This window comes from Gordionus sp. m RMFG-2023, chromosome 3 (genome assembly GCF_954871325.1).
Source record: "Gordionus sp. m RMFG-2023 chromosome 3, tfGorSpeb1-WG-v2, whole genome shotgun sequence".
NCBI lineage: Eukaryota > Metazoa > Nematomorpha > Gordioida > Chordodea > Parachordodidae > Gordionus > Gordionus sp. m RMFG-2023.
In genome coordinates, this window is record NC_088777.1 from 6,751,505 (window position 1) to 6,778,817 (window position 27,313).

At 26.8% G+C, this 27,313-nt stretch overlaps 1 protein-coding gene across 1 annotated transcript; it reads left to right on the forward strand.

The window, feature by feature from the left end:
- On the forward strand, positions 1-24,378 carry LOC135927244 (transcription factor COE1-like). Its single transcript, XM_065463199.1, has 14 exons — positions 1-136; positions 10,547-11,267; positions 11,637-11,805; positions 13,643-13,796; positions 14,409-14,469; positions 15,660-15,715; positions 15,781-15,854; positions 17,806-17,874; positions 18,434-18,515; positions 19,127-19,244; positions 22,045-22,175; positions 22,614-22,740; positions 22,989-23,077; positions 23,237-24,378. The coding sequence occupies exons 1-14, from the start codon at positions 125-127 to the stop codon at positions 24,215-24,217; spliced, it is 2,844 nt and encodes a 947-aa protein (XP_065319271.1). The 5' UTR covers positions 1-124; the 3' UTR covers positions 24,218-24,378.
- The last annotated feature ends 2,935 nt before the right edge of the window (positions 24,379-27,313 follow it).

The following is a 27,313-nucleotide window of genomic DNA, read 5'->3' on the forward strand; positions in this document are numbered from 1 at the left end:
GAACGGGGATAAATTGTCAAAGGAATTATTAAGACGATATAATGAGTAAAAATTTGCTACACTCTTCAATTCCCAGTACAAATTATATAGATGTAATAGAAGTGCTCTGTCGAAATTAAAAGTTATGGATTATGTGGTAAGATATAATAATATTTATATTAATATTATATTTATATATACATCTCAAAATAAAATTTAGTTGGTTTTTTTTAAATAAAAAAAAAACTTTTATGAAATGTTTATATTAATTTTTAAATGATATTGATAATGAATTTTGAATATTACCTTTTGTTTGTGTGGAGATATTTTTTTGAAAGGCAAACAAGCCTATATTTATCCCCCTATTCCCAATTACTCTTTGATTCCCCTTCCCCCTACAAGAAGCTTACCTACTAAAGATATGTGAAAGGTAAAGGATCACTCAGTCCCTTTCATGTAGACATTGAGTACAACCATACTAAGGGGGGAGGGCGCACTATTTTATAGGTATATTTCCTCATAAATTTTATTGGAGATCTTTAGCAGTTATTGTAGGTCTTTGGCTATATTAGATTTTCATAAAAAATTTTTTTGAGTTTTCACATTTTTTTTATATTTAAGATGCTTATTTTTTAAAATTTGAATTATAGTCGTTGTTTTAAAAGTTATTTTTTTAACTAATTTTTCCTTCAAATTCTTCCTTATGGTGATATTACATTTTTTGGGGAGATAGGAGGGGGATGGTATGGAGAAGGGTATATAAGTGGATAATTTTTATTAGATAAAAATGATAACGAGAACAGACTAATTTGCGATGGTACGCGCCTAGATATAATCTTTATCAAACATTTTGAGATCAAATATGCCTTAAAAACTAAATTATACCTCTAATTTATATAATTAGGGTAATTTAATCATAATTAAAGGCTCATTAATTATTTTAAATAGCAGAGCAACGCTTTGGTTATAGTTTTTTTGCCTATATATCATTGCTCAATTAAAATCGATTATCTAACAGGCATGCCATAAGTCAATATACCTCTTAAGAAATCGACCACCATGAGGATGTTGGGTGAGAAGTAGATTGATTTGCATAGGCACAGCAAGGAGGAGGAGACTCCTACCCATTTGCCTGTTCTATTATGTTTTAAAAAATTAGCATAACAAAAGCCCAAAGGCTCTGCAATATGGTTAAAGACCTGACCTCCTATATAACTTATGGGGAAAAACTCTAACTAATAATTCTCCCCCCCCTCCACCACCTTAACAAAATTCCATTGGCAACGCCTATGATTTGATTTATAAATTAAAAATCTGCAATGCTTGGCCAGGCCTACGTTGGTAGAGACGGGTAAGGTAACGCCTAAAAATATTTTTTTTGGGCCGAACCGGTCAAAAAGTTGAAGTGGACCTGTCGGAAAATTACATATATCTTAGCGTCAATGTGTTTTTTCCGGCAATGCGTTATTTTTCAACTTTATATCATTTTTTATGAGCGCGTTCTTTTAAATTTAAAAATTTGATTTTACCGGATATGTATTCCATCATATTTGGAATACATATCTTATGAATTTTATACAATTTTGTTCTTAATCTTTGAGTCACATTTATATAATTTGTATAAAAAAAATATTTGGAAAATTTAATGTAAATTATATTAAATTTAAAAGTTCACGGAAAAATTGTCTAAAATTTATAGGGTAGATAATTCCAAAAATGACGGCATACACTTCCGGTAAAATCAGATTTTTAAATTTAAAAAAACGCGCTCAAAAAATGGTTTAAAGTTAAAAAAAATAACACATTGCCGGAAAAAACACATTGACGCTAACATATATTATATTTGATGAATACTGATATTTCATAAAAGTGATAGTCCATAAATTATAGTATTTTTAAATTTAACCACTCCACAAGATTATTTATCATTAATCATTTTGGGTTAGAGCCTTTCGAGTTGGGCCGGGCCGGAAGACTTTATTAAAAAAAAATGAAACTTGGCCGGGCCGGGAATTAACTAAATTTCCACAGGGCTGGGCTTAACAATTTTGCCATTTTGTAAGCCTTCCTTCTTCTCATGTAAATTACAATTTGATGATAATAATTTCAAGAATAAATAACGCGTATTTATTTGATTGGCACGTGCCCATTATATGGTTTTTAAAGATATTTATCGTAAAATTTAAATATTTTGCGTGAATTTAAAAAAAAAACAGAAATAAAATAATCCTATTATTATATTATCAATATAATATGAGAGGAGTATGATCACTGTCAAAAATTTCTACCTCGAGGAAATTTTTTTAAAAAATATCTCGGGCCGGGCCTGACTGAGATTTATATATTTTTTTAAAAAATTTTGCTTGAATTCGGGTCGGGTTCTGGTTAAGAAATATGTTTATGGACCAGCCGAGCTCGGGCTTAAAATTTATACAAATTTCGGGTCGGGTTGGGACCAAAAAGCAGAAATATCATGGCTTTAGAAAAGGGTATTAAGCAAGATAGTCATTGAAAAAGGTGACATGGAATTAATAAGGTGGAGGGGTAAATCATTATTGGATTAGGTGACGTAGAAAAATGCCTCGTAAAATAAATAAATGAACCAAAAAAAGGAGATCCAAATTTTTGTGAATTTCTTTTAGTTTTAAGAAAGTGATTTTTGTTTAGTATAATGGTTTAGCTTTCGGTTTTATTTTACGGGATTTTGTTGAATTTCGGTTTTATCTTAAATAAAGGAAATATATTAAATTTTTCCTGTCAGAGGGGGGGTAGGAAAGATTTTTGGCAATTTTTATATTTTCTAAAAATAATTTTTTGGTTTTAAATCTTTTTTTTCATAAATTTTTTTCCAATTTGGAATTATGGTCATTACTTAAAAAAAAGTTGTAAAGGAGACCAGGGGATGGTTGAGACTTTTGTTCAATTTGGATAAATTCAATAATATTAGACTAATCTGAATAAATAAAACATCTTATGAATCCTAAAGGTATAGGCTATTTGAAATAGTTAATATATTTTATAAATACTATATATACTTATTTAGAAAAATAAAATCTGAAATTTTTTTTATTTTGGCCAAACATAGCACTCTGGGTACATTTGGGACTTCTTCATGTAATAGTTGGTCCACTTATAAAATAGATGTCTAAATATAAAATTAAATTTTATTTTTGATATCATTATAATATTAGAGGCTTCAAAATATGTAATATTAATTTATTGGTAATATCATAATACGCAATAATTTAATAAATTAAATCGAATTTAAAGAATTTATGAGATTTTGGGAATTTTGGTTAAAAAAAATTAAAATAAAATATTATTTAAAGTATATATTACCAACTACCCTATAAACAAGCATGACCTAGTCCACTTATAAATATCATTCCGAATCATATTAATTCATATTTTTATGATTCTGTAAAGTTATCAGATATTAAAAAGTAGTTTGAACCTTTTCTAAAATTTATTTATTAAGATATTGAAAACTTTAAATCATAAATCTAACCATAAAGTTTGTAATTTATTTTTTGTTACTTTTTTCCTTCTCTAAAAATTAAAATACAAATATTTTTAAAATTTTTACTTTTAAGCCAATCATATATGACAGAATTATATATTAGGGCTAAATTTTTTTATAAATTAATAACTTAAATTATAATTGTAGCGGACTAACGTTCCTCTGCACTTAATGTTCCCTGGTTTTCCTTGCATATTGGTTATTTTTTTTATCATGAATGTTTTGATATATCGTTATAATATTTTATTAGAAAAGAGTAGGGTGGGAATCATAAAGCAATTTACAGTAATTCATTCAATATGAGATCTGGAATTGATTAAAACAGCTCCAGTTCCAAATATTCAACAGCTGTTAAGCTTTCTAACAATTAAAAGGGCATTTAAAAGTTTGTCCCAGTTTAATCTATTTTATTTATGATATAAATATATATATATATATACCTCAACAAATTTAGAATCAATGTATAGAATACATATTCCTTCTAGATTAATCCTTTCCTATATTCTTATATTTACCGTCGTGCCATAATTAGAATTTTCCTTTCTTTGGGATAAAAATTATTCATTATTATTAATTCGTAACTCATTAGAACTATTATATTTTTTAACAAATAAACCCCCCCCCCCCCTCCCCAACTCCTTTCCCAAATAACTTATTCATAATAAATTAATATCCCGCTTGATACGCGGTCATGATCGCTAAATACTTTAGCCCATCGCTGACTATATTTTTCTTAGCAAGCTAGGCAATCATGCTTTTGTCGCCCTTTCTGGAAAAATCAATGAATTCCACTTGTTTTAATGTTTGGCATTTTTTCTAATAATTTTTACATTTTTACATTTTACAATATGAAATATTATATTTTTATATTTTATAAAAAAAACTCTAATTTTTTGCCGCCCCAAATCTGAAGCTATTATCCTCAAAAAAAAAATTACCCTTTTGACGCCGTCCTAAAACAGGCCCGGATTAGACAATATATCTTCCTTATTAATTTTTCGTTCTATTAGAACTCGTATTTTTGTTTTTTCATTTTGTCGTGAAACGTTTTTATTTTATTTGTAAATAGTTGCTGCGACAAAAACTCCAAATTATCTAGAATTTGTATCGGATCGGTTTCGATTCAGGGGCAAAAAAAAATGATAGACATTTCGATTTGGTTATGATTTTTAAAAAAAATTATAAAAGTTTTTTCTATTAAAAAGGTTTTAATAAAAAAACAGAAATGGACACAAAAAAAAACATAAATGATTTTTATTAAGATAATGTGCAATATATACTAGTTATTATTTACATTTTAAGTAGTGTTTTTTAAAAAGCCCGATTTAGATAGGTTTTTTTTAAAACGTCCCGATTAAGAATTTAGCTAAAATAATTATATATATGTGTCAAGTTTTGGCAAATAGATGTCCAAGCATTTCTGCCAGTGATGTGGCAAATTCCTTAGGTCCTACATAATATTATTGTGGATATATTCTTTAATTGTGGCGTTTTTCAAAATCGATACGAATCGGGCCTATTAACGACATTAAATTTTTGAATATGATAAATATGAAAATTTATTAGATCAGAAAGGAAAATTATGAAAAAAAATTACCATTATAAAATTAATAAAAAAAAACTCCCTAGGAAAAAGTATAATGTAAGTTTTCAAAATAGATCTTAGTTACAATATAAAACAAAGCGGGTAAAAGACTCGGTTTGCTCCTTTTAGCTATTAGGCTCGGTTTAATGTTCAGAAAATTATAAAGGTTCTTTCCAGTATAACGGATCGGTTAGGTTTGCTCTAGATCCGTGATCCTAAGTTATTTCCGTCCCTAAAATTTAAATGACGCAATTGAATCCCCCCCCCCTATGTTTTAAGGACCTGGTGACTTTAGCTTACTTGACTTATGTAATGGAATAAAATTTATATAAAATTGATGGGTGATGTTAATTATCATATTGCGTTTCAAGTCAAAACAGGTATCCTTAACTCAAACTAATATCGGTTATGTTTAGGTTCAAGTTCGGACGAAAATAATGGTTTAAGGTGCATGTTCGGTGTTCGTAAAAAACAAAAACATCGGTTCAGTTCGAACCTCTAAAACCCGGTTTGAATATTTTTGAATTACAAACCTACATTCAGATTCTATATTTTATTTGTTGTGATATTTTGTTAAATTTTATCGAGTTATAAAAAGATGGGTTCTTTTAATGCGTTTCTCAAGATTTGCTCCGTGGTTCTCCTTAGTTGTTGTGTCACAATCTTTAATATTACATTTATAATTTATATATTGGATACGATTTATATCTAAATATGGCCGAGTCCTAGATCAATTTATTACTAAATAGGCGTATATCTAGTATCGACCAAACAGTCAAAAGTGCTAAATGTAATAATTTATATATATTTTTTTAAAAAAAAACTAAAACAAAATAAAACAAAAAAAAAGGGGGAATAAAATACGAAATGCCGCCAAAACATTTAAAACAAATCAAAATAGGGTGTCATAGTTAGAAAGCTTTTTCAGCCTAGACCAAAAAGAATTATGAGTATCAAAATTAAGTTGACTCAGGACACGACCTATAAGCTTAAAAAATGTTGTAAAATGGCAACATACTAATTAGATTAGTGTTGTTAAACGGCTCGATTTGAGCCGATTTTTGAAAACGGCTAATTCGATATTTTAGCCAGAAAAATATTGCCGAAGTTTCGAGATTTCATTAATAAACGTCTAAACGTTTGTGACATGTATGAGCAAAGTCTTCAGGGTTGCGTAATATTTTTCTGAATAAAATATTGAGTTAGCCGTTTTTAAAAATAGGCTTCAAATCGAGTTGTCTTACAACACTAATACTATAGCCTATATAAATTAAATTAGAATTTTATCAATATACTAGTAATAACTTTCACATAATTTTATAAGCACAAAATCTTGAGGTTCGAACCTATTCATGGGCCATTTAGCGGTTCGAATCGGGCGAATATAGAATCAATTAACGATTCAGGTTAGATTAAAAAACTGTTTTAACGGTTCGGTTCAGGTTTGGATCCTTGACTCACAATCTATAATATAAAGCATACCGTGCGTCATTGGGGACAGTAGATAACCTCTAAAGGGAAGGGGGGGGATATTTACGTATCTTATACTTATATTTAAAATTTTTTTTATTATGAATAATTTTTGTGTGTCATTCTTTTCCTCCCCTCCAAAATTTTAAATCTTTTGAATATTATTTAAAATGGATGTAATAGCAGATGTTGTTAATATAGACACATTTTATTTTTTTAAAAAAATAATTGTTTTATTTGATAATTTGAAATTTTTAAATTTAGCACAATTTTTCCCACGATTTTGTGAAACGTGCCCATGTTATTAGAATTAACATAATTTTTTTTTTTTACAAGTATAATTAATACACATACTATGAAGTATATTATAATGTATAATGACGGTCAAATTCTATGACACGTGATTGAGTCTTTAAATCCGGTTCTCACATATTTCCGCAGTGGGGATCGATTAAAATTCTATAATTTATTCCATTCCATTTTATTATATTTAATTTTTATTATTTTTATTTTTTCACATAATTTTTTCTAAAATTAATTTTCATCAAAATAAGATTTATTGCATATGTATTTAGATATAACAAGCTATGAGTTTTTCTTTATTTGTATAGTTTAATCACGATGCCCCGCCCACTAACCAAAATCACACTTCAATCAGTGATTTATTATTTTTAAATAAAAATACTAAAACAAACCATAATTATAATAAAAACCCACTCTATAGAAGGGTAATTTTTTAATAACATTTCTACAGTTAAATTATCATCCCACAATTATATAATTGAAGAAAATGATTTTTTTTTTAAATATCAACTATTTCAAGAAAAATGGAAATAATATAATTTGTCGCTGTAAAATGTAAAAATCATCTAATTTTACACTTTAAAAATAGGTACATTTTAGATAATATAAAATGCGCCGAGGCGCAAACATAATATTTACAGAAGCAGGGGTCTCAAAAGATCCTATATTCTAGGTAGAGCTAATAATAAATTTATGCAAGTCCAAGCTTTATGCCTCTATAGTATACTTATATAGGTATAGTATATGGTGCACATTTCAGGCAATAAGTTATAGTTTTAACTCTATTTTTTGCACCACGGGGATCTATAAAACAAATTTATTTGTAATCATTATATGCATATTCCTTGAACAAATATTTACATTTTGTTTTAAATTAATTATTTATATTACAAATTTGTCAATATATTATAATATAAATATTTTATATCTAATATAAACCCATCAAAAAATATCTTGTAACATTCCTATAATTTTAATGTTTTTTTAGAAATTATTTTATAAATTTTACTCTAATTGCTTTTATTAAGCATCAATTAGAAAATATGCATTTTTTAAAAAAAAAAAATTAATGTAACAAATCCCTCATTTTTAAATCCATCTACTTACACTATTAAAATATCATAGTTTATTTTAGTTTTAGAAATCTAAAAATATTTGGAATTTTATTGTTTTTAAACCATCTAAAAAGAAGCTCATATTTAAAAAAAAATTACATTAACTAATTAGTATTGGTGTGCTATAATTATTATTATATTTATACTAAATTTTGCTCATATTTGTTCAATTTTTAAAATTTATTATTATTATATAATTCAGTCATTGCTAATAAAAAATATAACATGTAATGTGTCGACAGATGGCATTTACGAATTGAGTTTGATCGGTAAACCAAAGGTTAAATTAGTTTCTAATATTTTTTTTTTTACAACTATTAAATTTTGAACCAATAAAATAGTAATAAAAATTATGGTTATAAAATAATTATATATGTGTATTCTAATTATGATTTATTGATTTGATTAAAAAAAAATAATATATATATAAAATAAATTATATTCTCCATAGCAAGAAAAAGAAAATTCCTCATAAAACTCTAAGGTAATTATGCAATAGAAATACAGAATTAAGTCCAAGGTATAAACATAAAATTTAAATATGATTGGTAATTTAGTAAATATTTGGGGTAAAATTATATTAGATTTATAATTTTTTTTTTTAAAAAAATATTAGCATATCAGAATTGACAATTTATATTATAATAACGAATTATAATTTGTCACAATATGATAAATTAAATTATATAATATAAGGTAAAATACCGCGGATGACACGCGTGGTGAAAAAAAGGTATAACCTTGTAAAAAAAAATGTGATTTTATGAATATTTTCTATCGTATTATCTTTATATGGGTAATTTTTTGTTTGGGATATTGGAAAAAAATTTATTTTTAGCCCTAATCTTGGAAAATATTCTTTAATATCTAACTTATGGACCACTAAATCTAAAGTTCCACCTCAAGAAGAATCAATGTAGTCATATATGCCTAGGATCATCTTAATAAATCATTTGTTAGAAAAAATTTTAAAAAAAATTTTTATTGTGTTCAAATGATCTATAATGAGCAATTATAAAATACACATAGTATGAAAATACGATCAAAGCACTTTAAATATAATTCCTAAGACTTATATATATATATCATAATAATTATAAATCCGAATTCTATAACTTATATATTTTATAATATTTATCTAAATAATTTTCACAAACTTCATTATTCATGAATTTAATATATAGTTTTTGACCACATTTTAAATATTCATACTAGAGATAATTAGCGGAATTGGCCAGCCGATCTGTAATTTTTTTACCGGTCTAAAAATATTTTTAGCCGGCCCGCTTTCGGGTAGTGTAGACTTCAAAATTAAATAACGCCAATAATAGAGAAACAAGAAACTCTGCTTTCTTAATATTTATTTTATAGTCTGACTAATGAATGCGAACCCAAAAGATTTCCCCCCTATATCCAGTACAATACATACCGTGTGACACACTACACTCTCTCAAATCTGTAGGGCATTATTATAACTATTTTTTCCCAGATTACTAGTAGAATAATCTTCCAACCTACCCCTCGTTTTATTTATCCATTGATCATAAGCTTTCCAAACTAAAAGTATTATTAAAATGTTGAAGAGTTTAATAGTAGTTTCTCGTTGAAGAGTTTAACAGTAGTTTCTAGGATGGCCCCAATGAGGTCACCGCCCCCTAACGCGCAAAATTTTAAAAAAATAATAACAAAAAGTGGAAATTAAAATTATTATATATAATATAATTGTAAGACAAGTATAGAATCAATGTTATTTTTGTCCGGAAAAAAGAACTATAGCCGATCCTGCACTTAGAATTATCAATCTTTTTTTTTATAACAAAAATTTATTCGAATACTCCTAATGATATATCCCAAACAATTATAATATATGAAGAAATTTTAAGTAAAGAATATTATAATTTTATAAATCGAAATCAATAAAAAATCATAATTAGTTTTTTTTTTGCTTATCCTCTCGATTCATTAGCTCCTAAATTGAATTTGCGCAATATTACATAATATTAAAAATAATATTTTCTGTGTAGGCTCTATGATCTATTATTGCTTTCTAATATACTATAACTTTTACTTATACTAAAAAAAAATAAAAAAATTATCATTAGCATTATACATAATAATATTTTAATGTTTCAGAATTTTAAAAATAATTATTCTTGAATTATGAAAATATCAAAATTATACATAAAATAAATATTATTTAATTTTTTTTTCTCTCTCTCTCTAAGGACTAAAAAGAGTAAAAAAATAAAAATAAAATATTTTTTGTCATTTATCATTTTAATATTGATGTCTAAAAAAAATTCTCCTGAGATGATAACATCTAATACATAAGGGACATCGGCGTGTAGAACTTATCCAATGATAGTAAAATATACATTTTTTTATTTAAAACATATATTGTTGATATCAAATATTTCTGTTATTTTTACTTTATAAATTATAAAAAAAAAACTAAAACTCTCTTTAAGTTAGGTCATTTTATTTCTGTAACTTTCCTGATAAAAATGATAAAATATAAATAGATTTTTTTATTTAAAAAAAAATAAAATATTGATCTTATATATAATTCATTAGGATATTCCAAAAAATGAGGAAGGTGATCAATACCGAGATAAAACGTTTACCGCTACGTTCCCATTATCACCTTCGAACCCTAATCTTTCAACGTATAAAAGAAAAGTCGGCGACGAATCCATTACCACCACCTCAAAAACTACCCTTCCCAATGTCACCTACAATTATCAACCCGGCAGTGGTGGCGGCAGATTAAGGCTTTTTGAACAAAATTCGTTCAAATTTAATCATCATTACGGCCATAACAACTATGAGGCTACCTGTTATGGGCCCCCCGGAAAACCTTTTCTTGACTACTATGTCTCTGACCCGTCCGACATGCCAGAACATATCGAATATGGCCCATCTCCTTACCCTTACATACCTTATCACAGATTATTGTACAATAATGAACAGACCCCCAACCCCCTTAATTTGCGCCGATCTCCGCCTTCAGAGGTTAAATGTAATTTAGAGGACGATCATCCCTCGTTACACAATAAAACTCTACAGAGTCTGCAGAATTTTCCGAATTTGTTAAGCAGCGACAACAATAATAATCTAGAACTCGACCGGGTCAACAACCATATTTTAAGTGGCCATACTTCTCATCGATACGCAACTGGGAATCCTTTCGAAAAGATTATTGGGTTGACCGATTTTCCTCCCGGTAACGAATATAAAGAAAACAGTCAGGAATTGAACGATTCAGGGGTATCGCTTTCCGCTGATCCTGAAAAAGGTTTTTTTTTAAAATGTTTTAGAAAAATTTGGCACAGGAAATTAGATTTTTGGTAAAAAAAAATTATTATCCCTATAAGAATTTTTGTATGACTTACTTTAAGTCTAAATCCTACAAAAGATCACCTAAAATAATTTATATGGTATAAATAAACAAATATAATGATAATACCATATAGGCAAGTATATAATTCCATAAGATATACAAGCTAAGAGACGAATATCTATAATCTGCGTCTGCCCTTTAGTGCATATCTCAGAAATCTCTAGATTTTAATTGTGTGAAGATATAAAAAAATTGTCCCCCCCCCCACCCCACCTATCCCCTAATATCTTCTAAAGTTACAATAAATTAATATAAATCACTAAGGTAAAGACACACTATTTCAATTAAGTGACACACTTAAACCTTTTCAATCGTGGATGCCTGGTTGTCTAAATAGCAAATATAGCCGTGCGTTGCGATACGCGACCTCTATATCGCCGTTACTCGAAAATATCAATCAAATATCTAACTTAGAACGAATGGAAAATTTAAAGTATAAAACAATATATATATTATTTTTTTTCGGTTTCAGACAAGATATGTGAGGGAAATTTTAATTAAAATTAAAGTGTTTTAAAAAAAAATCGAGTTGAAATGAAAAAGTAATCTAAAAGAGGAAACAAAATTGGTAAACATGAATAAATTGAATAAAAGTCGAGTAAAAAGAAAAAGATTTAAAAATAAATTGATTTAAATTTTAAAAAAATTGAGTTTTTCCGTAATTTTACATATTTTTTTTATTTTTTGGGTGCTTTTCTCTGATAATTTTGCTTAATTTTAGAGCCAGTTTTCATGCTTTTCTAAAATTTTGCTTGTTTAGCCTGTGTTTGTTTGATTTTGTGTATTTTAAGCTCAATTTGCTTGCTTTTCTGATGTTTTAAGTCATGTTTGTGCTTTTCCTTCTTAATTATACTCTATTACATGGTATATGCCATCTGTGAACTCAATATATATTTTTTTAAAACTGAAAAAACAATTGATATTTGACACTAATTACCCCATTGGTAAAATCAAACTCATAATCTTAGGACTACGAAACCGCCATAAACTATCAGTTTTATTTTACCGAAATGGGCTAATGCTATATGTGGTTTACATTAATATTTATTAATAAATATACTAAAATGTTCCTCTTTAGTGACCTTAAAGTAAACAATCCTCACTTTATTAGAGGTTTTTGATATATTTCAAAAAATAAAATTTGATATAACCTCTTTCTATCTAGTTTTTAATTTAATATCTGCCATTACCAGGTCCACCATCTCCGATCTATTATAATTCTAGGAAAATGTTCTACCTAGTCTATAATGGTTTTAACAACTTTCCTATAGGTCGGGTATATTTAAAAAAATAACGGTCCGTTTAATGTACTCGGGCCGGGCTTAGGACCGAACCTGCAGGTTTCAGATTTGTATATTAGAAGAATTCGTGTTTTTTTTTAAATTAAATTTAAATAACTGTAAAAAATAAACAAATACTAATTATTATTTCGTAGATTATGTTGTCAAATCCATTTTTAATATTTGTTTTATGAAGAGGAAAAAAAAAATAAGATTACATAATTGAATTATTGACAGTAACGACAAATCGATATTTTTTCTTAAAAGTTGACTTATTCAATTGGCAATTAATTTCGCTTCGTTTGCCGATAATCTTTTCATCCTATTAGTTATTATTATGATCCATATAACTAAGAAATTAGTCATTTTATGCTATTTTTCGCAATATTTTGACCTTAATAAATGTTGAAATTTTATGAATTCATTATTTATAAAATATATCACTTTTTAGAGTAAAATAAATAAAATATTAGCACATTGGCCGACAGAAATGAATAAATGAATAGAAATCCAATTTATTTTGACATTTCATACAGCCAGAGAGGTTAGGGGACAATAAGCAATCCACCCTTTTGAAATTTGTTTGTTCTGGTAAATATCCGTTTAGCTAATAAAAAATTAATTCGCTTCTATATAACCGTCCCTCCCCTCAATGTATACAATATATAATTACAAACTTTAATTCAAAAGAAAAATAAGTAAAATTTAATAATTTTTATAAAAATAACCACAATGATTTTAAAATAAAAACATTTTTATAAATTAAAGAAGTATAAAAACCAAATTTATTTATATAAATATATAACATAGCCGAAGGTTTACAATAAGTCCATCTAAAGATCTCCAATAAAAATCGTGAGAGAAAAGCCCCCTGATCTTAACAAAGTCCTGGTAACGCCTATGCAACATTTAAAATCAAATTTATTTAAGAAAGTTATACATTATTTATATATATATACTATATAGAGAAAATTCTTTTGTTATTTAAAGTGTCGGTTTAGCTAAAGCTCATTTTGAAAAACAACCTCCTAATAATTTGCGCAAAAGCAATTTCTTCCACTTCGTTTTGGCTTTTTACGACAAATTGAATCAGCCAATAGAAATCGAAAGGGCGAGTTTTATCGATTTTATCGACCAAGATATGGTTAGAAAATCTTTTCAAATCATATATTTTCTGTCTCTTTTGAAAACATATGATTAAACACTATTAACAATAAAAAGCCTAAGTTTAAAGGAATAAAAATATAGATTTAATATGTTCCCTAAATGGAACCATTGAATTCAAGTATAAAAATTCTTTTTAAGAATTAAATCAATTGAAAATTTGAATAATGCCAGCCTTAATGTCTCTTTTTCCTACAATGTGTCTTTTTTTAAACATTAAATCACTTTTGGCTATGTCCAAAATCTTATTTTAAAATGTTTTCAAATTTTCGTAAATTTTATAATTTTTATAGAAATTCATATGTTAAATATTTGAAATTATATACGGTTTTTATTTTTATATCTTAATTTACTAATTTTCATTAAAAGTTAAAATTTGTTGGTTTAATTTTTTTTGATATTTTGTCCATAATCTTAAGCTCGTTTTAATATTCAAAAAATATGCCTTTTGTAGAAAAATAGTAATAAATATTAACAGTAAATTAGTTAAATTTTGGAAGTGATATATATGTCCTCATATGTATATATATATTAGTAGTAAAAAAAATAATAATTATTTATTGAACTTTGAAAATATAATTTTTATATCTAGGAAGGAGAAAGGAAATGCAACAATGGAATCCATTATTGTCTCCATCTCAACTATTCCAACAGTTAAGCACGATTTTAAATACCTATTTTTTATATAATTAATTCTTGAATGGCATGTTGGGGTAGTGGAATATCCCAGAGATTTTCAAATTGTTATTCCAAAAAGAAAACTTATCAAAATTTTGACCTGATTTTATTTTTCAGAAGCCTTGTATTTAAGGTTAATGATAGTCACTACCTAAAGGTATCACCTATGTATTTTGTTTATTTTTCATTTGGATAGGCACTACTAAATTTATTTATAATAAATATTTGAAAAATCGTGATTTTTGGAAAGCCTCTGTGGCCTAGTCGGCAAGAGCGTAGCTTACCAATCCGATGGTTATGGGTTCGAATCCCAGCAATGATCATGTTTTTTGTGATTCCGTTATAAAATATGTTAAATAATAAGGGTCTTATTACATTTTAATAAATTTTGAGCAAATTTGGTTGGTATTTATAAAATTGCTATACGTTGACTTGGTAAATATATTTCTGCATAGTTTCATTCATTTTTAATTTTTATTGAATTATTTTTTTAAGGTAATAAACGTTAATTTTGGAAACAAAAACACATAAAAAATATTCCATAAAATCTACACAATACTGTAAAAAAATATGATATATAGTATAATAGAAAGCAATTTTGCTTTATTTTCGACACTCTTTAGGAAACTTTTCATAAAATGTATTAAATCTTCATTAAAGGAGTAACAATAAGATAATTTTGAAATGAATTGGTAGCATAGCATTTGTATACCCCTTTATATATAAATTTTATTCTTAGCTTTGAACCTTTATAAACCCATTGGGGGCCATTAAATTTAAAGTTCCTCCTAATTTTAAAAAGTGGATGGGTTATAAGTCATGTCATTACCAATTGTTGATGCACTAGCAATTATAAATAATAATGATGTTGCATTTTAAACCTGTGAGTATATTGAAATATAAAGGCATGGATGTGGAACCAGAGTAAGCGTACATGAGATGGTTAGATTTTCCTTAAAACCCCAAATATGAAAAATAAATGGCCAATCAAATTATATTACTTATTGCAATAAAAAAATAATGCTAAGTTTTAGGAAATGTATAGAAGATAACTTTTTATTCCGCAGAAAGGTGTTGGAGGAATTATTTTTTTCGCGGAAGTAGGCAGTCACGATAGTGGGTATTAACTTATTTTTTTTTCTTCATTTATATAAACTTTATTCAGATATCAAACAAGAGCAGCATATGTATATTAGGATCATTGATTCCGTCACGAAAAAAGTTTAAAACATTTATTTAATTTTTTTTAAATAAAATGAAAACGAAATGTTAATATTTATGATTAGGTGATAATATATGAAGGACAAGACAAGAATCCAGAAATGTGTAGAGTTCTCTTGACGCATGAAGTTATGTGTAGGTTAATATCTATTTTATTGGATATAAATTTGGGGAAAAATCGATTAAATTTTTTTAGATTATGGGTAGTTTTGTTAAACGGCTCGTTTTGAGCCGATTTTTAAAAACGGCTAATTCAATATTTCACCCAGCAAAATATTACGCAAGTCTAAAGACTTTACTCATAGAAGGAAAAAAGGTTTAGACATATATTATCGAAATCTCGAGGTTTAGGCAATATTTTTCTGCCTAAAATATTGAGTTAGCCGTTTCGAAAAATCGGCTCAAAACGAGCCGTTGGGATCCAACCCAAGGAAATTGCCATTACAGATTTATTTAAATTTTGATTTGTCTATTTATATCATATAAGCCTGTCAGATTTGACAAGTTATTAATAAAAATAATGATTAATTTTATTAACAATAATATTTTAACTTAACCCATATCTATCAAACCTTTGATTGACCCTAATTTTATATTTATTTAATTTAACCTATAATTCTATTCCTTATATTAGATACTTTTAAGTTAGGAAAATATCTCATCCAATTATAACTATAATCATTATTTTGATGTTCTGTCAATCCTCATTATACCTACAAAAATACGAATAGAATAATGGAATTATTCGTATTCGTTTAAATCTAATAATTTATTATTCGTATTCGTTTAAATCGAATAATTTATTATTCGTATTCGTTTAAATCGAATAATTTATTATTCGTTTAAATCGAATAATTTATTATTCGTATTCGTATGAATAATAAAATGATTATTCGATTCGATTCGTCGAATATTCGATTCGATTCGAAAATTTTATTTACCATGAATTAAAAAAGATCTATTATAAAATTTATTTTGTAAAATTTAACTAAGGATAAAGACAAACAAATTTTATTAGTGAGATAAAATAGAAGCATACATATATAATATATTTATATACAATGTGGAAAAATCAATATAATATTCATATCTATAATGTAGAAAATAAATCTGACAACAGCCAATTTTTCAAACATAAAGTTTTTCGGATTGTTTCCTCCTTTAACGACATTCTGTATTTTGTAACCATATGAACTCCAACAGAAAAGAGTCACTCACATATGGTTGAAGATCCCTGCATCGATAATATGTCCCTCGCCATTTTAGATAACACGGCATTAGCAATATTTTACAAATAAAGTGGTAAAAACTTTAGGCAAAAAGTCAAATTTATGATATCTTCATCATCAAATGAAAGAGAAATATCATGTTTGCCCGTCATTCTTGTGATGGGATTAACAGTTTATTATAATTGTATATGTTATGTGTTATATAAATTACCTTCTTCGTCCATCTCTAGCATAAAAGAAATTTCTAAAGTAATGGTCAATTATGAGATAAATTAAAATGGAGTTTCAAAATTTGGCGTAATTTTCATTATTCCACTAGGAGATTTTATTAAATTGAAATAATTTCAAATAATTCCTAATAATAATATATGATTTATATATGATTATTTTCCAATATATATTAATACTATAAATTATTTTAGTCGAATAATCTCGAATAATTCGATCGAATATAGATAAAAAATTATTCGACGAATAATATATTTTCCTAATTCGAATTCGATTCGAATATAATAATTGTGTTATTCGTATTCGTAAAATACGAATCGAATCAAATCGAATATCGAATAATAAATAATTCGTTTTAGGTATAATCCTCATAACCCTGCATTTACAGTTAGCGTCAATTCCCAGCGAAGTAAACAAAAATATTTTGTATATTTCGCCGCGAATTCGCGTTAATTCTGAAGGCAGGGTAGGGATTCGATGGATTAGCGAATTTTTTATTTCACCTATCTCTAAAAAGATTATTGGTTCTAGATTTTTTTTTATTATATCATCATTCTCACCTTTAAAATCATCTTATATTATATATATATATTTTTAAATGGATTAATATACGTTAAAAAAAATGTAATAAAGCCGATGTTGCGATAAAAAGAGTTGTGGAAATAGAAATGAAACGCCCTCAGACCCAGTCATAATTGATAGGTATGAAATTTCTTAATTCTAAAGAGAAAATTATAAAATTCCAAAATTAAAAAAATTTTTTTAAAATTTGTTAAGAAATATAACAATATAAATACTATATTATATTTTTATATATTACTACAACCTCAAATTTTAAAATAAATTTGATAGAAATATATTTAAAATGTGAGGGGATACCTCAATTTTAACCTACAAAATTTAAGAAATTTTGATACGAAATTCTTTGTATTTTTTTTAAAAATCTATATAATATAAAATGGAAGTAATTAGATTATTCATGCCAAAATTGTTTAAAATTTATAGGGTTAGTTAAATATATTTTCCATATGTCCCTCATAGGTGACTTCTTGGCGTTTGAAGTTTAGATATTTCGTTTGTTCCTGAAAAACTTACCTTATTTTACTCTATATTATATATAATCCACATTTACAGCCTTTTCGAAACTTGAAAATTTGATGGTTTTTTTGTATATAATTTTTTTTAATAAATTGCTAATAATGTTATTTAAAAAAACAATGAGATTATTTTATAATTACTATTTAAATTTATGTTTTCAAAGATATTTCCTAAAATTTTTCCTAAAATGCAATCAAAATTGTCTGAAAAACGCCGGAAATCCACGAGATATGAGAAGATTTCAAGTTACGTATAATATTTAATTTCACCTAAGATTTCAAGTTACGTATAATATTTAATTTAACCTTTTTGTTTTAAAAGTTAATTTTTTTTTGTAAATATCAATGACATATATAATACCTAGACTGACGATTCCTTCATTAAAATGTATTTTTAAGCGTCGTTAAAATCAAATCAGCTGGATCCACCATTTTGATATACATATAGTAATTATTCTCATGTTAAAAACTACTATTAAATTGATAACTTGCTTCCTTATTATTTCGATGATCCGGTAATTCTTTAACAAAGTTTGCATCAGATATAGGAATAAATTAGGCTCTCGTTTAAAATTTTAATAATGATTAGTGTAACCAATGGCGTCTCCAGCTGATTTGCATTGATGTACACTTTTAATGAATGAATCGTCAGTCTAGGTATTATATATGTCATTGGTAAATATATATAATTCAAGTTTATAATAATCTTTTACTTAAAAAGTTATGCTATTTGATGTGTCTTAGGAAAATTTGAATTAAAATAGTGTTATAAAATTATCTTTTTATTCTTTATCGCAAAATATTTTTAAAGACTAAAGAAGTTAACATTGATAAATATATATTTTTTTTAAATTTAGGTAATCATATCGGACAACTTAAATAAGGGCCCTTTACTAGCTATTTCTGATAACATGTTTGTTCATAATAATTCAAAGCATGGCCGAAGAACGAAAAGAGTTGATCCAAACGAAAGTGGTAAGATTGAAGAAAAAAAAATTAATTAATTTTTTTTAAAGTTCTGGAATAGTAAATCTTCAGAAAAAAAAGAGTAAATAATTTACTATATTTAAAGTTGATTTTAACAATTCCACAAAATATAGATTTTTGAGCGAGATCTAGCTCAAAAATTTCAGCAAGATCTTTGAAGATCGTAAAATTTAAAGATCTTTTATTTATAAAAAAATTTGAGCAGATCTTTGAAGATCGTAAAATTTGAAGATCTTTTATTTTTTAAAAATTTTGTGTAACGATCTTAAAAGATCTAGATCTTTGAAGATCGCTGCGATCAACGATCTTCATGATATTTATTTTTTTACCCCTTTATTAAAAGCCCAGATGTTTTTCAATTTTCATCAAGGCAGGAGGAGAGGTATAAAACATAAAAGAAATATTATATTAATAAAATTGAAAAACATCTGGGCTTTTAAAGGGGTAAAAAAATAAATATCATGAAGATCTTTGAAGATCGTTACACAAAATTGCTCAAATTTTTTTATAAATAAAAGATCTTCAAATTTTACTATCGATCTTTGAAGATCTTTTTATTTTGAGCAAATGTACAACTCTGAATTCTATCATGGATGATTTGGTGTGAGATTATGAATAGTGTTTTATTGGAGGGAGGTATTTATTATTATTATAGAAGAGCCTTATAGGAATTGATTGAGATGAATAATTTCTGAGAAGTGTATAAAACTTTTCAAGATCACATAAGCGCTCCACGCAAATGTAACCCCGAGAAATAGATTGATCCTGTTATATTTGAAAGGTCAAGTCATATATGATTATTCTTGTAAAATTCGTGTTTAATTCAATTGCATAGGCTTAACATGAGTATCTATCTCGTTTTAAAAATTTATGTAATTACTGTATAAATTAGATGAGATCCAAAAAAACGATTTTAGGGCACAAAACCTATTCAATATTATACGATACTTGTTTAACTAGTAAACCGGAGGAGAAATTGTTAATTGAAAAATATACCTGACGATAGAAAATTTTAACATCTAAACATGTGGAAGTTGAATCTAAACTCCAATTCGCACAAAGACTAAAACATTTAGCAAATGACTGCTCGTTTGAGGATATGCTAGATTCACTACGTAATTGATACATTGCAGGTCTGACAAATATTGACATTACCTTACGTTAGCAACTAATGATATCAAATTTAATAAAGCTTTGAATATGGCTATCTCTAAAAATAGAAATAGACCGACTTCGGTCAATATCAAACAATACGGAAATATGCCTAACTAGTAGAAAATACGTTAAAAATTACTGTAAAAAAAATAGGACATACAAGTCTACACAGAATCATTTTAGATCTTATATAAGGCGTGGTTGTGCTCATTTTCGTAATCGATGCCCTTTCAAAGGTGTCCCATTTTATGCTGCAACAAAGTAAGACACATTGCTAAAATATTTTGATATAAATATCCTGAATCCAAGTAAGACAGTTATATGAGATATTCAATCGTTTGATTTTCATGAACAATGGATTGATACGTTACAAGTTTCAAATTCATCCACAAATAAGGCAAATCCGAACTATATTCAACAAAATTAACAATGGAGAGTTATGGAACAAAATTCTAAGTCAACCAAAGATTTCTTGAAAATGTGGTAATTCAGTAATAATCCTTTGAATTATTTTGATTGATACTCTGTAATCAAAATTTAAATGGTTAATTGGGATACCTTACAAAGAATGTAATACGGTTACATCACCATCCCCTATTCTTTACTCAAGAAATTCCCAAGATATCTTAGGAAAAAAAATAATTAATTGAATTTCTCCTTATTATTCTTATAATATTTGTATTATTTTAGAATATATTAATTTAAAAATTATTTTTACTACTTATTTAATTCTTATATTGTGAATTTAGTAAATTCGAGTTAGGATTTGAATATCCTTTTGCCTATGATTTTTGTTAAAATTTAAATGATAATATTTTACTATAAAAGAAATGGAAACATAAAAAATAAAAAGACTAATTTCTGTTTCATTTCAAATTCGTTTTTAATTCAATTTCATTTCAAATTCGTATATTTAATTGAAATTCTTTAGTCGTAACATAGCAAATTAAATAACAGGAATATTACAAGAATAATAATCTTGACTTGACTTCAAATATAACATTTTTATCCAGGGGATACTGCGGTCTTTGGATTCTTGTCGGATCTAATCTCTCCCATTCCAGTATAACAGATCCTTATCTTTATAATATAGTTTTGCATTCAAGGGTTTAGTGTTCGCTTAGGTTTTAGATTGTTTGTTCAGACGTATATACCGATTGTTACAGTAATACAAATGCTATTATTTATTTCAGGACACTCTCTCTGCTGGGATATTGTATTGTATTATAGAGAACAATTAAAGAATTCTTATTATAATTCATTTGGGATTTCAATTTTGAATTTTAATGTTTGATTGATAGCATAAGCTTTGACTTGTTTTAGTTTGGATGTAAACTTGTTAAAAATTGCCAATACCGATCTGGTATTAAATTGCTAGTTTGTGGAATTTTGAAATGAAGTCATATATCTGTATATCCCTGACCTGCAAATAATTATAATGATAAAAATCTAGTTTTAATGATATTTTTTTATTAGGAGTTCAATAAATAGAACCCGTCCTTAACTTAGTCTGTAATGTTTAATAATAATTGTAGAACATATTTATAGTTCATATTCATTTTAAGAAAAATTTAACTAATCAGGTAAATATTATTCAATATTAATATAACAAATTCTATATAAATTTATATAGTTATGCCGAGTATAAAAGCTGTTTGCCCAAGCGAGGGATGGACATCTGGAGGTTCCCAAGTGATAATAATCGGAGAAAACTTCTTTGAAGGTCTTCAAGTGATATTCGGGAATGTCATAGTATGGAACGAGGTTTAATTCCCATATATTAATTTGTTAGGCTGGTTATTTAATTTAAGTTCAAAATACCCCTGACCCATGTTCCCTCCAAAAAATGTTTATAATATATTATTTTAAACATTTTTTTTTCAAAATAAGTCTTTTTAAAAATAATGGTTATAGTTGAAGTCTAAAAACAATGATATTAAAAATCGAATAAAATTTAAATTGAGCCGCTCCCTCCTCTTCCCTTCTTTGCGAATGTTTTGCGGCACTGAATTACCATTTAGATAATTTTTCCATTTAATGAGGGAAAACTTTAAACTATATTAAAAAAAGAAGAAGAAAAATAAGTATTTCTTTTTAATTATAATCTACTTAAGCTTTGGTCACATTTACACATTAGGTAACCCAATTTTTGTTTAAAAATGTTAAACTTTTAAATTTTCTATTATAAATATATATAATTAGGTAATTACATCTCATGCCATTCGTATTCAAACTCCACCCCGTCAGGCACCCGGCGTAATTGAAGTCACATTTTCTTATAAATCCAAACAGTATTGTAGGAGTTCTCCTGGAAGATTCGTTTATTTGTGTATTTCCTCTTTATATATTTTCATAAAAAATTATATAACAGTAAAACCTATACTGTTTATAACTATATATAAAACACTTCTATATATTTACTATCCGCCCATTTACAATCATAAATTATAGTAAATCATCTACGAGGTGATTATAAAATTAGGCGTCCAACCTTTAAGTGCTGCACTTCCATATCATATAGGTTTAAATGTGAAAATTTTTTATAATTAATAATATTTGAATTTAAAAATAAATTAGCCCTGAATGAGCCCAACATCGAGCACGGATTTCAAAGACTAATGAAACTAATACCTCGGCATCCAGGGGATCCAGAAAAAATCCCTAAAGTAACTTCTTATTCATTTTTTCTTCGTATTCTTATGTCTTGGTTCAATTTTGAAATTTTTTGCTTCAATTTTGAAATTTTTTGCTTCATCATCATACCATTATATACATTTATATAACAATGATAAATTTTTATATTTATTACCCAATAATTACTAAAGGAAATAATTTTGAAAAGAGCCGCGGATTTAGCGGAAGGGCTATACCACAAAGATAAAGACGATAATTTTAAGAAAAATGCGCACAAAATAAATCGCAAAAATTCGTACAACGTAAATCACAATAATACGACAAACGATGACAACTCGAGTTTTATTAATTACCCCGACCTTCCATTCACTCATACCATAGAACCCTTCGATAACAATTTTGATCCGTCGCACCATAATATACATTTCATATCGCAGTCCAATTATTTCCCCCTGCCTCAGAACCACATTCTCTATTCTCCATCTATCTACAACAATCATAATTGTCCCCCACAAATTAACAACGAATCTGACATTTATCCAATACCCATGGAAGAAATGCTGGGGGAAAAGTATCACAGTCAGTTTAACGGCATGGCATATTACAACAATAGCAACTTGGCATTTTTACCCCATAATTCCTTCAATCCTCATCATCACATGTCCACATTTAGTACTTCTTCTACAACTCTAATCAACAGTCTTCCATTTATGAACGATTCTCAAAATAATATTCACGCGCAGCACTCATATCCCGAAAACTTGCAATCTACGAAATCCGTCATTATCAAAAAAGAGGAGGCGGTTGGTAAAATCCATTTGCCAGAAACAAAAGGGAAACGAAGCCAGCCCTATTCGTTAAATAATATGCTGAATACAAGAAAGACCAAATCTAGTCGAAAGGCCAATCTTGGAATCAACTCGATTCATGCACTCGTGCCTGAAGAAGAAGCTAAAGGTGATTTTGGCAACAAGAATGCTGAAAATGCATACGAAGCCAACAAAACAATAAGCGCGGGAAAAAACATTGAAGACAAAGTTAATACTTTTAACAAACCTGAAAATACTGAGAAATCAACAGCGGATTTGAATCAATCTACAAGCAAAACATATTCCACTATCAAGCACAATTTCCAGAACACCACATCTTTCAGCACCCGTTATGAAATATAAAACTTTTTCTGGAGAAAATAATTAAATAATAATTATTTATTGATCTCAATTATTTTATAAAATTAACATACTACTAAATAATGTCTTCCGTTTTTATTATTATTGCTGTGAAATAATATGTTTTTCACAAAATATAACAAAAGTTACATATATAAAAAATAAAATAATAATTAGCATGAATAGAAGATATTCCCAGGAGACAAGGAAGAAGTTATTACGCTAGGAAAATTAAATTTTTAATAACAATTTTTTTTTTAGATTTAAATTATGCTCTTATATTATTAATAATCGGTTTGTACTAAGTATACTTTTAATCCTAAGCGTAATCAGGCAACACGCGTATCACCCTAGAAATTTAGTATATAAAATGTCCACGACCAAATTCTATAAAATTTATAGGATCATATTGGAACAAATGGAATACAATTTTGGCAAATTCCAATCTTAAATATATAAACATAATCACCACCATTTTTTTCCCATTTTTAAAGTTTCATTTATTTAGCAGGTTTTTTTAAATTTAAAAGAAATAGATCACGCTAAATATCTGCCCTATAATTTTGGGCAATTTTGTTTGATATTATTATTACACACTTTGCCTGATTATAATTTTTAAACTTCTTATAAAATTTAGATATATCCGTTAGAAGCGAGTTTAACATAATATTTGATTGATTACAACATTGGCACAAATTGGTTTATATTAGTGGAGTGACTGGTTTCACTTTTTTTTTTAAATTAAGAAAATGGAAAACTTACCTAGAATTAACAAAAAAAAAATCGAAGGAAGAAAATCCATATCAAATTTTTTTTTGATTTTTATAAAAATAATTTTGGATGAATTTCCAAACTTTTTAGGGACCCATTACTTTAATATGGTTATTATAATAGTAAAAAAACCAGCGTCTAAATGCCAGAATATTCACTGTAGGCTAACCCGACCCCTTTCTCAAAAACCTATAACCTACCCATTTAAAATAATTTCGCTGCGGCGATATACCCACGTTATTAATTTCAAGTTTTTAATTATAATTGTAATCCTTTCATTATTTTAAAAATATAGATTTTGTCTGTTTAACATATAATATATTATAATAATGAGTCATTAATAAAAGTATTAAATAAATTTTTACAGCAATATATTTTCACTTATCTAACCCCCCCCCCCCCCCCCCCCCACGTACTCCCTTTCAAAAAATTTGGAAGCAAAATGCTCTACCTATCTCCGCGTAGACGTTAAGAACAATCAAATTTCTTGATTTTAAGGCAAACAAAAAAAAATAAAGATTAAATTATTCTAGATAATATTCTTAGTAACATATATGTCGTAATAGTATTTACTAAAAACTGTCAGATTAAGCCAAAATAATACTTTGTAAACCTCGAGTTTTGGCAAGTAGATGTCCAAACCTTTTTGCCATCTACAAACAAAATCTCATTACATAATATTATCTTAAGTAAAATCTTAATCTGGGCATTTTTATAAATCGATCCATATCGAGCTGTTTAACAAGACTATGTGATAGACCTCTTCCAAGACTTCGTTTACAATGGAGTTTCCTAGGCATGTTTCCAGCAATTTTTTATATTTAAAAACAGAGTAGGATAACTGTTTGATTGATATTTTTTGCAAGATTATTTTTTATTTATTTCATTGAAATATTGCATTCTTTCAAATATATTTTGGAGTTTTTTCCCAATTGTATATCAAAATCACTGTATTTTTTTGGCAACAATATGAATTAATACAATCACTGAAAAGAACCTCAACTTCGTTAAGGGAATTAAAAACCCTCCCAGAAGTATGGCATCAAAAAATCTATTGCATGGATTAACTCTAGTCAGGGGGGGGGGACATCCTAACATTTATCAGGGGGCTTAAAAAATATTTTTTATTATCTTCTCTTTTTTATAGCTAACATTTTCTAAATCACCACTTATTTATTTTAGTGGTATAAAAATAAATAATTCAAAATTTTAAGGGGGATCGACAAATTATTTATGGGGCTCGAACCGTTTTGCGCGCCTATAGTGAAGCTACCAACTCTATTTATTAGAGATTTAATCCCCAATTAAGAAAAACCTATCTAATAAGTTAGGGCTATTGCTAAGAAGATTAAACTTTCATATATGAACAATATCTTGATTATCTTTTTATGGTATCATATAATGTTTAATTTTATATTATATTTTGATTTATATAGCGGTTTATTTAGCTATAATAATTTTTAACTATAATATATTCGCTCTTAAATTTAAATTGTCATTTTTAAAATATGTTTTGTTCAAATAAACTTATATAAATAGTTCTAATAAATTTTTAAGTATAAAAAAAATTAATCCTCCCCCTCTTGTAGAAAATTACTGGTAAGCGCCTGCTAGGATATGATGCATTTACGATAGAATTGTTTGTGTTTATCTTATGAATGAAAGATACTTATATTTCACCGATAAAGAAATTCAGCTTTCAAAAAAATATAGGGTAAATTTTAAACCGTTCAGAAATATTAAGATAAAAATTAAGGCATTTTTTCTATAAAAAATAAATAAAATTGAAGTAACCACTTTTTAAAATTAAATGGAAGTAGATATTCCCTTTACCCTATGTCAAAAACTTTTAAATTTAAAAAAGTAAAAGTTACATTTTAAAATAAGCATTTATTTGGACAGGCATTTAAAAGCTCATCGTGTTGAAATATGGAGCACCTTTATGGTTATGCATTTCATATGGTTTTTTTTAAATTTTATTTTAATTTACAATGATTCATTGGCAAGGGTTTAAAAATAAACCAAAGAATTATTTATGTAAATTATTATTTAAAATTGCATTTTAATTTTGTTTTTAATGTAAATCACTTGTAATTTTTAGCATTAAGAAGGGTAAAATTTCCTATTAGTCATAATTTTAATTTAGGCTTATAATCAAGATCTTCCAAATTATTTTGGCTTAGTATTGTATTCTATACATTGTTATAGAAAAAATATTAAAATTTAATTAGTTTGTTTATTTTTAATTCAACTATATAAGATGTATAAAAAATATAATGAATACCAATAAAGATAAATATCTTTAAAAATACTTGCCAAAAATATTAT

What these genes read in the sequence shown, in the direction of transcription:
- LOC135927244 (XM_065463199.1), top strand. An exon ending in TTCCGCTGATCCTGAAAAAG is followed by an intron (nt 11,268 to 11,636) that starts GTTTTTTTTTAA and finishes TAAATCACTAAG; the next exon opens with GTAAAGACACACTATTTCAA. An exon ending in GAACGAATGGAAAATTTAAA is followed by an intron (nt 11,806 to 13,642) that starts GTATAAAACAAT and finishes TGTTATTTAAAG; the next exon opens with TGTCGGTTTAGCTAAAGCTC.